The following is a 14,012-nucleotide window of genomic DNA, read 5'->3' on the forward strand; positions in this document are numbered from 1 at the left end:
TGCACTGAATTGTTCAATTCCTGAACACAAGATATCTTTTAAGATATTTGTATTCCCCCCCCCCCTTTTTTTTGGTTTTTCGAGACAGGGTTTCTCTGTGTAGCTTTGTGCCTTTCCTGGAACTCGCTTTATAGACCAGGCTGGTCTCGAACTCACAGAGATCCGCCTGGCTCTGCCTCCCGAGTGCTGGGATTAAAGGTGTGCGCCGCCCGGCTATTGTGTTCCCTTTCATTGCGTTCTTTAATGCCTTTTCATTTTCATTGTAACCTTTTACCTCTTTAGTTAAACGTATCCCTAGCTATTTTATTTATTTTTTGATGCCCATTATAATGGGATGTTGCTTCATTTCTGTTTCAGATAAGTTACTAACACCATTAATTTTTTTATATTGTCTGTATCTTACAGTTTTGTTGAGCTTACTAGTAGTTCTTTAGTTTTTTGGTGCTGCTTGGGTTTCTCTATGTAAGAAAACATCATTAGAAGGTAGATGTGGCAGTGCTCGACTGTAATCCCAGTCCATCTAGTCAGCCTCTCACGACGTTTTAGACCCTACACTTCTCCTTCCGGTCATCTCACCCAGTCTCACAGCTGTCTACATCTGGGCACACTGGCCTTGTCGCTGCACGCCAGACAGAGGTGTCCAAGGGAACAATCAGCCAGGTCACCATGGGGACAGCTAATAGGGAAATCAAAATGTAATAAGTGTTTTTAAAATACCTACCTTTTGGCTCTCCTATACTCCACCTCAGGATTTCCACCTTCTCATAGCCAACCTGACCACAGTCACCAATGGAATCATCCTTGATTTCTCCTTTCCACTCTGTACTTCATAACCAATATATCAGAAAATAAGAATTCAAAATATATTCATTATTGCCTGCTTATCACCACTGTCTTTATTAAATAATTCCCAAACATGAACTCGCTGATTCTTGCTGAAGCTTTTCCCTGGGCCCTTCTTTAGCCCATGCTCCTTTCTCTCCACTACAGCATACCAGACACTGGAACAAACTTGGCCCTTACTTTGAATGTTTAAAATGTTGTCAGTTTTATTGCAGACTAATGACCCTTGAGTAAAACGATAATATTAATTACTGAGCATGCATGCTAGTAACTCAACCTCCTGGTAACATAAAAGGCAGAGACCCTGCAAAGTCTTAAACAAATAGCTTTATTATTTATAGGGGATGTTATTAATCATAATCCTCTTGTATACTTGTACAAAAATTTATTAGAATTAGGAATTTCAGAAAACAAAGCTTCACTATCATACCTAATACATAATTTGAATAATAAAATAGCCTCTTTTATTTTTAAATAGAGAAAATTTTTATCCATTAACATGCTTACTGAAAACAATGAAATATTTCATTCATTAAAAATGTATCAAGAAAATACATAATAAAGTATAATTTGTAGCATAAATATAAGCTAGTAAATTCATCTCCATTACCTACATTATGATTTGCTTTTATAAACATAAAAGTCTAGTATTTTAAATTATTAATAAATGCAGAATACAGAATTTATTTACAGGAGTCTCAAAAATAATGAATCCACTAAGTAGTGACTGTCACAGTTGATCAGTATTTTCTCTGCACTCTGGATCCAGCATCAGGAGAGAGCCTGGCCCTTGGCTGGCTGTTCTGTAAGAGAGTTCAGAGGGTTCTCTTATTGTCAGATCTGCAGATGTTAACAGGTCATTCTCCTTTCAGATTATGGCTTTAAAGAAGACTAAATTCAAATAAAAATTCTTAAATGGCTCATATATCAATTTCAACAATGCTATGCCCTGCTCTCTGTAGGGCATTGTATGGACAGTAATAATTCACACTTTCACAGTTTACTATTGGTAACTTGCTTCAAAGAAACGTCCTTAGAGCACGTGTATGACTATGGTTGTGGGTGGGCAGGTGTACTTGTTTTATGTGCACTTGGAGGCCAGAGGTTGATGTTAAGCATCTTTTTCTCTTCCCCAACTTATTTTATCATTACTTTTCTGAGACAGGGTCTATTCACTGAATCTGAAAAGCACCATTTTGGCTGGCTGGCTGGCCAGGGGAGCCCTGAAATTTGCCTGTTTCCACGCCCAAGGGATGGGCCACATGGGCCACAGACTGTCTGGCCTGTTTCCATGTGGACTGGGGAATCTGAACCCAGGTTCTCATGTTTATGAGCAAGCACTCTACTCCCAGAGTCAGCTCTCCAGATGCTGAAGAGCAGCCTTCTAAACCTAGGGGTGGTGGTGTATCCCTATAATCTCAGCACTTGGGAGTGAGAGGCAGCAGGACCAAGAGTTCAAGGCTAACTACATGATGCTGTCTCAAAAAAACCCAACACAATGCAGAGGAACTCTTGGTTATCTGTGTGTAAATGGTCAAGTATAATTCATTCTTTTTCTTCCTTCCTTCCTTCCTTCCTTCCTTCCTTCCTTCCTTCCTTCCTTCCTTCCTTCCTTCCTTCCTTCCTTCCTTCCTTCCTTCCTTCCTTTTCTTCCCTCTCCTTTTTTAAACAAAGCACATGTAAGGCCCTAGGAATGTGTAAAATATATTTTAGGCCAAAGATAAAGTTGCTTCTTAAAAATTCATTAAATTTATTTTATTTTAAGCTGGGTGGTGGTAGTGCATGCCTTTAATCCTAGCACTTGGGAGAGGCAGAAGCTCATATCTCTGAGTTCAAGGCCAGCCTGGTCTACAAAGTAAGTTCCAAGACAGCCAGGCTACACAGAGAAACCCTGTCTCGAAAAACAACAACAACAACAACAACAAAAATCTACTAAGTCAGCATTTGAACCTAATGTAGCTGGATGGTTACCTATCATCAGTGGATTAACACCCACGTGATAAAACTATTTTCATAATTCACTGAAATTATGCTTGGATAAATGCTAATGACATAAGTATCTGGGTCAGAGATTTGATTTTCTAGGTCATTAATTGACATTTCTCCCTAGATTCTGAAGTTCTTTGAGGAAAAAAAATGTACTTAAAATTTGAATCAAACAATATCTCATAATGCATGAATCAAAGTAAAGATACTTAAAATTTTCAAATTTTGAATCTACTACATTCTTATTAGGAAGAAAAATTATCATTGGAAATATTACCAAATTAAGTAATTACAAAACAACGTAGAGAAACAAGTGCCTGCCAACAAGGATGCTGCAAAGCTGTGTGCCTAGGGGTGCAGAGTGAGTGGACGGGCAGTGCAGCCTCCTTCTCTCTCCACTTCCTCTCCTGTCAGACGCAGGTCAGGGCAAGCATGCTGCAAACACTGCTTCACAGAACAAACAGAACTGAGAGATGTGGACGCTGTCCTGTCAGGATTTCAGAACTGAAGGTACCTAGTCTTCATCCTCTCCCTCAAACCTCCAAAGGTTCTTACACTAAAAAGATTTATGTATTTTATTCTGTGTGAATGAGTGTTTTGCCTGCACACATGTATGTGCAGCATGTGTGACTGGTTCCCGTGAGGTCAGAAGAGTGCATCCGGTCCCCAGGAACTAGAGTGCTGATGATTGTGAACTACCAGTCTGGTCCTTTGCAAAAACAGGGGCTCTGCTCTTAACTGCTGACTACCTCTCCAGCTGCCCCCCTAAAGGTTTTTACCTCTAGAAATGTCTACATAAAACAACCAAAGGAGGAACTTAGCCAATACTTACCAGAAGTGGTATTAACTGTAAAGTATTTTTGATGGATGGGTTTTTGCAAATGGCTTCTTGTACATCTGAAAAATCATACCATGACACAAAAATAATTAGTTATGTATATAAAGAGAATCATTAAAGAATTAATAGCAAAATTCTGATGTGTCAATATATTCAAAATTGAATATGAGACTCTTTTCCTACTGACCCCAGAAATAGTCCTTATATGTAAATAGGTCCAAAAATGAAAGCAAGTTGATTAGGAACAATTATATAAAGCTGAAGCTAGTAAGAGGGAATTCCTAGTATCTTGATTTTATAAAACAATCTTCATTCAAATGTCATATTTTCCTTTTGTTTTATTCCTTTTCTTTTAGTGGTTGTGGTAGAACGACAATAATCAGAAGTCAGAGTCAGGCAGATCTCTATGAGTTTGAGGCTAGCCTGGTCTACATAGTGAGTTCCAGGACAGCCAGACAGGCTTCCCCCACTTCCTGTGCTGGGGCTTGAACTCAGGACCCCTTTTCCCCAAGAGAATTTCTTTCTTTCCTTTTTTTATGTGCACTCGTGTTGTGTGTGTGTGTGTGTGTGTGTGTGTGTGTGTGTGTGTGTGTGTGGTTGGATCTCTTGGGACTGGGGTTACAGACAGTTGTGAGCTGCCATATGGGTGCTGGGACTTGAACCTGGGTCCTCTGGAATGGGCTCTTCACTCTCTGTGTTGGCGGTACTCACTACATTGGAGAACTTGACAGCCGTGACTCCACAGCCTCAGGCCCCAGGGCTTTGTTGTTCTAGCTCTAGTTTGCTATTTCTCACCTCTTTGTACTTGATTCTGATTTATATTCTTGGTCATTAACTCTCTCTTCAGATGTCATCATCTGTTGTTTGTAAATAATGGGCTGAATTTTTTTTTTTTTTTTTTGTGATATATATTTTTTATTTTACAATACCATTCAGTTCTACATATCAGCCATGGGTTCCCCTATTCTCCCCCCTCCCACGCCCTCCCCTTACCCCCAGCCCACCCTCCATTCCCATCTCCTCCAGGACAAGTCCTCCCCCGAGGACTGTGATCGACTTGGTAGACTCAGTCCAGGGAGGTCCAGTCCCTTCCTCCCAGACTGAGCCAAGTGTCCCTGCATAAGTTCCTGGTTTCAAACAGCCAACTCATGGAATGAGCACAGGACTTGGTCCCACTGAATGGGCTGAATTTTAAATTTATTCCTATCTTCCATTCATAGGTCTTGTAATTTTCCAAATAGGCTAAGTCATTTTATATTGCATATTTTCTTACTTGATTTTGAAAGATATTTCTGATTATTTAAAAATATAGTTACTTTATAGTTTTTTGTGTCTGGTAATTTTATTATATAATATCTTCTTGGGTTCTATTTATTGTATGTATTGTGCTTTCTTTTGATTTTTTTTAATGGATTTTTTTCTTTATGGATTAGTTTTTTATGATTTTTGACTATTCATTTCCCTTAGATCTCATCTATGATAATTCTTTGAAGATTGGAATACAAACCCTATCTCCAAAAGGGATATTAATATACATTTTCTTAATTATTTTGGGGGTGTTAGCAGTTTAAGATCATTTTCAATTATGTTCTTTGCTCCAGGCTTTATCGACCATGCAGGTAGTATGAACATGGGGTATAATTACTGTGAGGTATGTACCAGGCTACGTTTCTATAGCAACAGAGATGTTTTCCCCCTTCCCTCAGCTGCTCAATACTGAAGTCGAAGAAGTGTAAGCTTTGGTTTCTTTTTAAAAGCCTCCCCACTTTTTGTGGTGGAAAGCATGTATCTTTTGATGGCCTACCCTAATGGCAGAGCATCTTTTGAGACACTCCTGTGTACCGATCCTTTAATTATCCCACGAATCAAGTATCTTCAGCTTCAGAGTTCGCTGTGGCTCTACTCTGATTTTCCTAGTTAAAAACTATTTTCACTTTTTTTTCTTAAAGACAGGATCTTACGTCCCCAGCTGGTCTGGGGCTCGACAGGCCACCCAGGCTGGCCCTCAGCCTGCACTGCCGCCCCTGCTGCAGCCACTCATGTGCTGATATTGCAGGCATTGCTCCATGCCCGCGTGCACTTAGCTTGAAGCATTCTCTGTGTGTATCCAAAGCTGAGGTTTTAAAAATACTTGATAAAGTTATTTTCATGATGGTCAGTATAGATACCTAGTCTATTTATTGTTAAAACACAAGTAATATATTCATATATTTCTTTTCCTTTTTAAAGCATTTTTTTTTTTCGAGACAGGGTTTTTTGTATTTTTACTTCAAAGTTTTAAATGAAATAAAGATTTAACATAAGCTTAAGAACACATGTTCCTTTCTCACAGAAGCTGCGCTCCCACACTTACAGTACAGCCTCTCATTGAGATGATGGAGGGACTGCAGGACCTTCTGCTCTTCAGCTGACATGACACAGATGCTGGGTGGCTGGGTCTTACTCAAGGACAGATGTGGTTTCTGTGGCTGCCTGCTGTTTATGGCAGTCAGAGTTTCATCCTCAGGCATTGAAGAATTCACAAGGTTTTCTGCCACCAAGCACTCAGAAGTACCTGAAACTGCAGAAGCGACATTGACTCTTTGGTCACGTTTGTCCTCGGGGCCAGCCCTAATATTGACTTACTGAAATTATGTCTGTGTGTACTCAAGTCACAGACAGAAGTCAGCAAACATTCTGTTACAGTATATTTTATTGTTTCATTTACTTTTTTTCTTTTTACATTCTTTTGGTTTTTTTGAGACAGGGTTTCTCTGTGTAGCCCTGGCCTGCCATGGAACTCACTCTGTAGACCAGGCTGGCCTTGAACTCAGAGATCTGCCTGCCTGTTTCCCAAGTGCTGAGATTAAAGGCCTGCACCATTGTATCCTGGCTATTTAAAATTTTCTTAAGTTTTTTTGGGGGGATTAAAAGATTATTTTTAAATTAAAACATAATTATATCATTCTCCTCCTTCTCTTTCTTCCCCCAGTCCGTCCCATACTCCCCTACCTCCCATTCAGGGCCTCTTTTTGTTTTTGTCTTGTTTTTGGGTGGGTTTTCAAGACAGGATTTCTCTGTGTAGCCCTGGCTGTCCTGGAACTTGCTCTGTAGACCAGGCTAGTCTTGAATTCAGAGATTTGCCTGCTTCTGACTCCCGAGTTCTTTTTGTTATTGTTACACACACACACACACACACACACACACACACACACACACACACACACACACATATACACACACAACCTGATAATTAATTTAGTGTTGCTTGTGTGTATATGTATGTATATATATTTCAGGGCTGACCACTTGGTTCTGGATAGCCAATTAGGGGCTCATCCCCAGGGAAGACTAATTTCCCCCCCTCAGCATTTCTTAGTTACCTGTTCTTTGTTTAGGGGTGGGACCCCATGAGATTTTCTTCCTTCCATGTTAGTATGTCTGTTGGTGGTGTCCTTGTTCAAGTCTTAGGCAGTCATATTTTTATTTATTTATTTATTTGAGTGTTTTGCCTGTATGTATATGTGTATACCATGTGCATACAGTGTTGGTGGTGTCCTTGTTCAAGTCTTAGGCAGTCATATTTTATCTATCTATCTATCTATCTATCTATCTATCTATCTATCTATCTATCTATCTATCTATCTATCTATCTATCTACCTACCTACCTACCTACCTACCTACCTACCTACCTATCTGAGTGTTTTGCCTGTATGTATATGTGTATACCATGTGCATACAGTGCCTGAGAAGGCCAGGAGGGGATGGTGGATCCTCTGGACTGGCGTTACAGCTAATGGCGAGCCTCCATATGAGTGCTGGTAATTGAACCTGGGTCCTCTGAAAGAGCAGCCAGGATTCCTAATCCCTGAGCCATCTCTCCAGCTCAGCGTGCATTTTAATTTTCAGGATTCTCTAAATCTGGCATTTTCCTACCCCCAGTTAAGAAAATATTGGCACACGCCTTTAATCCCAGCACCTGGGAGTCAAAGGCAGGCAGATCTCTATGAGTTTGAGGCCATCTTGGCCTATATTGTGAGTTCCAGGATGCCAGAGCTACGTAGAAACACTTCAGGAGATAGTTTGCGATAGAAAGATGCTTAATTAGTACATTATTATTCAAAAACAATAACAACAAACTGGGAATGAACTGAATATGCCTTCGTAAGGAGAGTTCAGGTCTAAGTAACACAAGTACTATAGATGGAGAAACAATACCAATTTTAATCAATATCTACCTATGAATCCAGCCCTACAGAAGGTGCTAGAAGGTAAACTCCAACCTAACATCCAAGAAAACAGAGGAAATAATCCCAGGCCAGAAAAGTATAAAGAAGGTACACACACACACATACACACACACACACAAAACAAACAAACAAACAAACAAACAAACAAAAACATACCACCAACACCAACAAAATAACAGGAGTCAACAATCATTTGGTCATTGATATCTCTCAATATCAATAGTCTCAATTCTCCAATGAAAAGACACAGGCTAACAGAATGAATGTGAAGACAGGATATATCCTTCTGTTGCTTCCAAGAAACACATGTTAACATCAAGGACAGACTTCTGCAAGGCAAAGGACAACATAATTTGGACAAGGCAACAGCCTACAGAATGAGAAAAGATTTCTACCAAGTACACGTCTGATAGAAGGCTAATATCCAAAATATATAGAGAACCAAAAAACAAAACAAAAAACAAACAAAAACAAAACAAAACAAAAAAAAACAACCCTAAGATATTGAGAAAACAAATAGCTCAATGAAAAAATGGGGTACAGATTTAAAGAGAGAATTCTCAAAAGAAGAAACTCAAATGGCTGAGAAACACTTAAAGAGATGTCCAGCATCCTTAGTCATCAGGTAAATACAAATCAAAACTACTTTGAGATTTCATCTTATACCTGTCAAATGAATTAGATCAATAATTTAAGTGATAGCCTCATACTGGTGAGAATGTGGAATAAAGGGAACATTCATACATTGCTGGTTGGAATGCAAAGTTGTACAGCACTATGGAAATCAGTGTGGTGGTTCCTCAGGAAGCTGGCAATCTTTCCACCTCAACATGGAAAGCTATACCATTCTTGGGCACATACCCAAAGGATGTTTCATCCTCCTTCAGAGACACTTGGCTCAACTATTTTCATTGCTATTAAATTCATAAGAGCCAGAACATGGAAACAACCTAGATGTCTTATAACAGATGAATGGATAAAGAAAATGTGGTATATTTACACAATGGAATATTACTCATCCATTAAAAAATTAAATAATGAAACCCGCAGGTAAATGGAGGAACTAGAAAAATATCATCTTGAATGAGGTAACCCAGATCCAGAAAGAAAAATATAGTATGTATTTGCTTATATGTAGATATTAGATGTTTAGTCAATGATAACCAGGCTATAATCACAGATGTTAGGCATAGAGTAAGGAACTGACTGGGAACAGGGGCAGATCTCCCTAAGAACGGGAAATAGAGTAGATAGCTATAGATAGATGGGGGTGGACTGGAATGGGAGAATCAAGTGGAGAGAGTGGAGAGGGAGGGAGTAGGGAGGTGAGGGAAGGAATATTTAGGGAAACAGTAAAAATTAAGGGCCACTTGAGGAGTAGTATGGAAATCTAGTACAGTAGAAGATTTTTAAAATATATACATATATAAAGGTTATCTAAATGAAATCGCCAAACACTGGGGCAGACAGAGCCCAAACTGGGCATCTTTTGTTGTCAATACCATCATGGTATTGTTAGGGTCTGCGAGAAGTCCCATAAAAGACCACCAGTCATGTATGCAATCAACAAGAACATTTATTAAAGATTGCCAACATACTGGGGTGGCAAAAGGCGACCCTGAGAAAAGCTCATAAGCTCCTTTTAAGCAGGGTTAGGGGAATTCCAGGAGGAGAGATTAGTCTGGGGGCTGACTGGTGGGTTTAAACAAAAAGTTCATAGGACTGGTAGGTGGCTCTAGTGGTTAGGCACTTTCCAGCAGCAGGGTAGGGAAAGCTTTCTTTAGCTGTGGGACACCAGCTGATTAGTTGCCCCTGAGTAGTAGTCTTTCCAAGAATTGCTTGCTCAGTAAACTGAAACTAAGGCCTGGTCCCTGGCAGGGCTGTTAGATATCCATCTGCTCTGGCTCTGCTCTGGCTCCCCAGCCCTCTCAGTACTGGGTTTTATCTAAATTGAGATGTTGTCCAAAGGGGTCCCTTGGGAACCCCCAAACAATCCAGGCTATTGGCAAGACTATTGGTTGCTCTTTACAAACTGATACAAGGCCTCATTGCTGAAGACAAAACCCATAGGACTCACTGAACATGGAGAAATTCAAGTGGTGCCTATGTAAGAGTTCTCACCTAGTGCTAGTGTCTTTGGTACATGAAGGTCCTATGCAGACCACCAGAGGAGAAATGTGAACAGCAGCCCAGCTGCAAACCCTCTGATCTACAATACTGTCCTGCATGCAAGAAATGCTAGTGCAATGGTGGCACAAAGCTTGTTGGAGTAATCAAGCAATGTCTGATTTGGCTTAAGCCTCATTGCCCACTGCTTGGGTGACCAAGAACCTGAGACTACATTACCCAGGGACCCACAGTAAAAACCTAATACTACTGTTCTAAAACAAAACAAAACTGTAGCAATGGGACGACTCCCAATGACATTTTGCTATAGTCACAGATCTGTGTCTTGCTCAACCATCAGAGAAGCTTCCTCCTGCAGCAGATGGGAACAAATATAGAGACCCACAGACAGACAATATTTAGAGAGTGAGAGACCTTGGAACACTCAGCTCTACATGGGATGTCTCCATCAAATCTCTGTACTCAAGGATTAGGGGACCCTGCAGAAGAGGAGGCAGAAAGAGTGAAAGAGCCAGAGGGGATGGAGGACACCAAGGAAACAAGGTCATCTAAATCAATGGGATAGACTCACATATGAACTTGCAGAGACTGAGGCAGCATGCACAGGGCCTGTATGGGTCCTAGAGCTGAAAGAAGTGGACACATATCTCCATGCCTAACATCGAAGCTATTTCCAATTGATAACCACTTGCAAATGAAAATTTAGTTTCCTTTAAGGGAGTCTCTGGGGAAGCAAATTACTGCCCCCGCCCCCAAGAGAGGGTTTCTCTGTGTAGCCCTGGCTGTCCTGGAACTCACTCTATAGACGAGGCTGGCTTCAAACTCAGATATCTGCCTTCCTCTACCTCCAGATTGCTGGGATTAAAGGTGTGTGCCACTACAGACTGGGTGGAAACAAACTACTCTTAAGGGTAGGCTAGCTGTAGATGGCTAACAAAAACAAACTCAATGGTATCTTTGAAGATTCCTTGTCTTATAATATTGTGGCAGGACTTTTGATATTTTTAAAATTATTTTATTATTTTAATATATATAGATATGTCTCTATATATCTCATTTTAACCTACAGGTCTTTTGCCTATACATTATGGTTTCTAGTGTTTTTGGGATTCCTGAGTTTGCAAATGAGAAGGTCTCTGTTTGTTGTGCCTTCTCTTGGGCTTTTTCTTCTGTTTGTTTTGTCCTATTCCAATGTGTTAGTTTTTGTTTTATCTTACTATACTGTATTTTGTTACATTTTATTTTATTATTATCCCTTAGACTCTATTCATTTTCTAATGAGAGACAGAAAGTAGATAGATTCAGATGAGAGAGGAGGTGGGGAGGAGCTGGGAGGAGGAGAGGGAGAGGAACTGTAATCAGGATGTACTATGTAAAATAAAAATCCATTTACAATAAAAGAAAAAAAAAAGAAACAGTAAAACGTACCTTCTTCAGTCTTGGGATCTCTTGTAGCTTGTATTGGCTCACTTGTACTTAGTGGGACACTTTGTCCAAAATGCTATAAAAATAGGTTAAATAAGAATATAATTCCACATTTAAAATTCATGATATGGTCATGGTCTTTAAAGAACCTTTAACTGTTGCCTGCATTTTTAGTTGTTCCTGTTTGTATAACTTGCCTATCTCTTCTGTTTTGAAGCAGAAATCAAGAACTACTGGAATAAAGCCTTTCACGGGTAGATAAATATTTAAAAATGTCTTATGTCTAATACAAAATTTCAGGTTGCGGTGTTCTCTTGGATAGCAAGAAGAGCAAAGTATGCTGGGTGGCAACCAACTGTTTGGAATAAAGGACTGTTAAAGATCCCGCCACACTTTACACTTAGATGGCTTGACAGGCACAAGTTGCTACCAGCCCCATTCTGGGTGTGGCTGATGTTGGGGACAGGGAGTCTCTACAAGCCCCAAGCAGAAGCGGCAGGGAATCGGAAGGTGTCATTAGAAAGAGTGCCATTCCACACTACCTGACAGGAGCCACCTCCTCTCCGGACTACAGCCTGGTAGAGCGCCTGGTGCGGACTCACGCTTAGCACTATCAAGCTGCTCTGAAGAGTAACTGACCCAGGCCCTGCAAAGTACTCCCCACCACCGGCACCGAGCCCTGCCTGAGTCCATTTTACACTCCACACATCTCGGGACTGAAATTCTGCTGTAAAATGTCAACTGTGACTTTTCACTTTTCATCTATCTGTTTTATATTCTTTGCACATAGAGTTGGGCAAAAGATGGCATGATAAAACACATTTCCTAAAACATGGTGACAAAGGGTCACTACTGTAGCAACTGAATGCTTCATCAGCCCCTAGAATAAAGAACAAAACCAAACAAAATAATATAACAATTTTCAGTTTTAAAATTTGATTTTGATCCAGAACACACATGTAGTCTAAGAGTAGCAAGACTTGTGAGGTGTCTAAGGAGATGTGCAAGTGAAGACCTGTGAAAGATGAAGTAAAGCTTTCTAGACAGAGGAAGAGAAAACTTGAAAGACAGTAGGTACAGGGGAAAGCAAGAAGGAATCTAAGAGCACCCAGCACAGTAAAAACAACCCAGTCTCCAAGCACGGGCACAGGAAATCTGTTCATTCTTTGTGGTTGTAACAACATGTTACTTCTAAATTTGAGAAATCTTTTTCTTTTCTTTTTCGGTGGGGGGCAAGGTCTCACTATGGAGCTCTGGCTGGCCTGGAACTCATAGAGATCCATTTACCTCTGCCTCCCAAGTGTTGGGATTAAAGGTGTGTGATACACCTAGCAAATCTGACATAGCTTAATACAAGTTTAATAAAAGATAATGAATTCCCTTTATAGATTTGGATATGATTGGTGGGAATAATATGGAAATTCAAAGAGGAACTTACTAGTTATTACTACATTTGTAATCTGGAAGATACATTCATGTTTATCACTAAGCTTTTAATAATATACTGATAATGAGACCATAACTTTACAAACATAAACTAAATGGCTCACTTTGCTGGTAAGATTAGATCATGGTTGTTATCTATATTAATAACATTATACTTATAAAAATTAATGCTTCTTGGGATGTGGGTGTGGCTCAGTGTTTACTTTACATGTAAGAAGCTCTGGGTTTGATCCCCAGAGTTGGGAAGAAGTGTGTGAAATACTCCCTATATGAATGGTTAGACCCTCAACTTCTCCCTCAAAATGTACATTCTTTACAGGGCATCCTAATCCAGTTCTATAAGTGATACTTACAGTAGAAACTCCAAGTAAATGCTTCTTATTTACTCATCTCACTTTCTCAATATTCTAAAGTCAATTCCTCTAAAGTGTCATATTAGACTATACTTATTCAGCCCTCATATAATCTCCACATCATTTAAAATTGTTACTGTCCTTTGGCTTTTACTCAAGATCTCTATCCCAATAGCCTTATTAGGTTTTGGTGGACTGTTCTTAAAGACAAAAGCATTATATAATTCCAAGTCTCTTATAAAAAGTCCTCAAAGGAAAATATCTTTTACAAAATACTGTACAATACACAACATTACCAACATCCATCCCATCTTCACTCCCTCTTCTTTCATCCTGCCCATTTATTGCAGATTTAAATAACTTTGGGGAATTTTGTTGCAAATGACCTTTCTACAGAATTAGCTATAAATAATAAGTTAAACAATACTTTTTCCGATTTAGAAAAAAAGTCCCACATTACGTATGTGGGTGTTTTGCCTAAACGTATGTGCGTGTACCACTTGTATGCCTGGTGTCCTTATAGGCCAGAAGAAGGCTCTGGATCTCCCAAGACTGGAGTTACAGACGGTTGTGAACCACTATGTGGGCACCTGGAATTGAACCCAGGTCTTCTGGAAGAGCAGTCAGTGCTCTGAACATCTCTCTGGCCCCAGCAATAATTGCTTAAAGATAGTTAAAAGCCTTCGCTGGTCATATGGACTCATTCAAATATAGCAAGTAAGTACAATAAGCTACCAGCAAAAGATTCCAACATTGTACCATGG

The 14,012-nt window shown here is 39.8% G+C and overlaps 1 protein-coding gene across 5 annotated transcripts in view; it reads right to left on the reverse strand.

Annotated features, from left to right (window-relative positions):
• Positions 1–1,155: 1,155 nt before the first annotated feature.
• Positions 1,156–14,012, reverse strand: part of Cep126 (centrosomal protein 126) — a 50,914-nt gene continuing 38,057 nt past the window's right edge. For 2 of the 5 annotated variants that reach the window (XM_016002334.3, XM_076575635.1), the window contains 4 exons: positions 11,453–11,525; positions 6,021–6,227; positions 3,662–3,726; positions 1,156–1,646 (listed from right to left, as the gene is read on the reverse strand). In XM_016002334.3, coding sequence (XP_015857820.3) covers positions 1,584–1,646; positions 3,662–3,726; positions 6,021–6,227; positions 11,453–11,525 — 408 coding nt within the window. In that variant the 3' untranslated portion in view covers positions 1,156–1,583. Of the gene's footprint in view, positions 1,647–3,147; positions 3,274–3,661; positions 3,727–6,020; positions 6,228–11,452; positions 11,526–14,012 lie in introns of those variants that run through there. The other 3 variants (XM_076575633.1, XM_076575634.1, XR_013052598.1) reach the window with 3 other exon arrangements.

The sequence above is a fragment of the Peromyscus maniculatus genome, chromosome 7 (assembly GCF_049852395.1).
Source record: "Peromyscus maniculatus bairdii isolate BWxNUB_F1_BW_parent chromosome 7, HU_Pman_BW_mat_3.1, whole genome shotgun sequence".
NCBI lineage: Eukaryota > Metazoa > Chordata > Mammalia > Rodentia > Cricetidae > Peromyscus > Peromyscus maniculatus.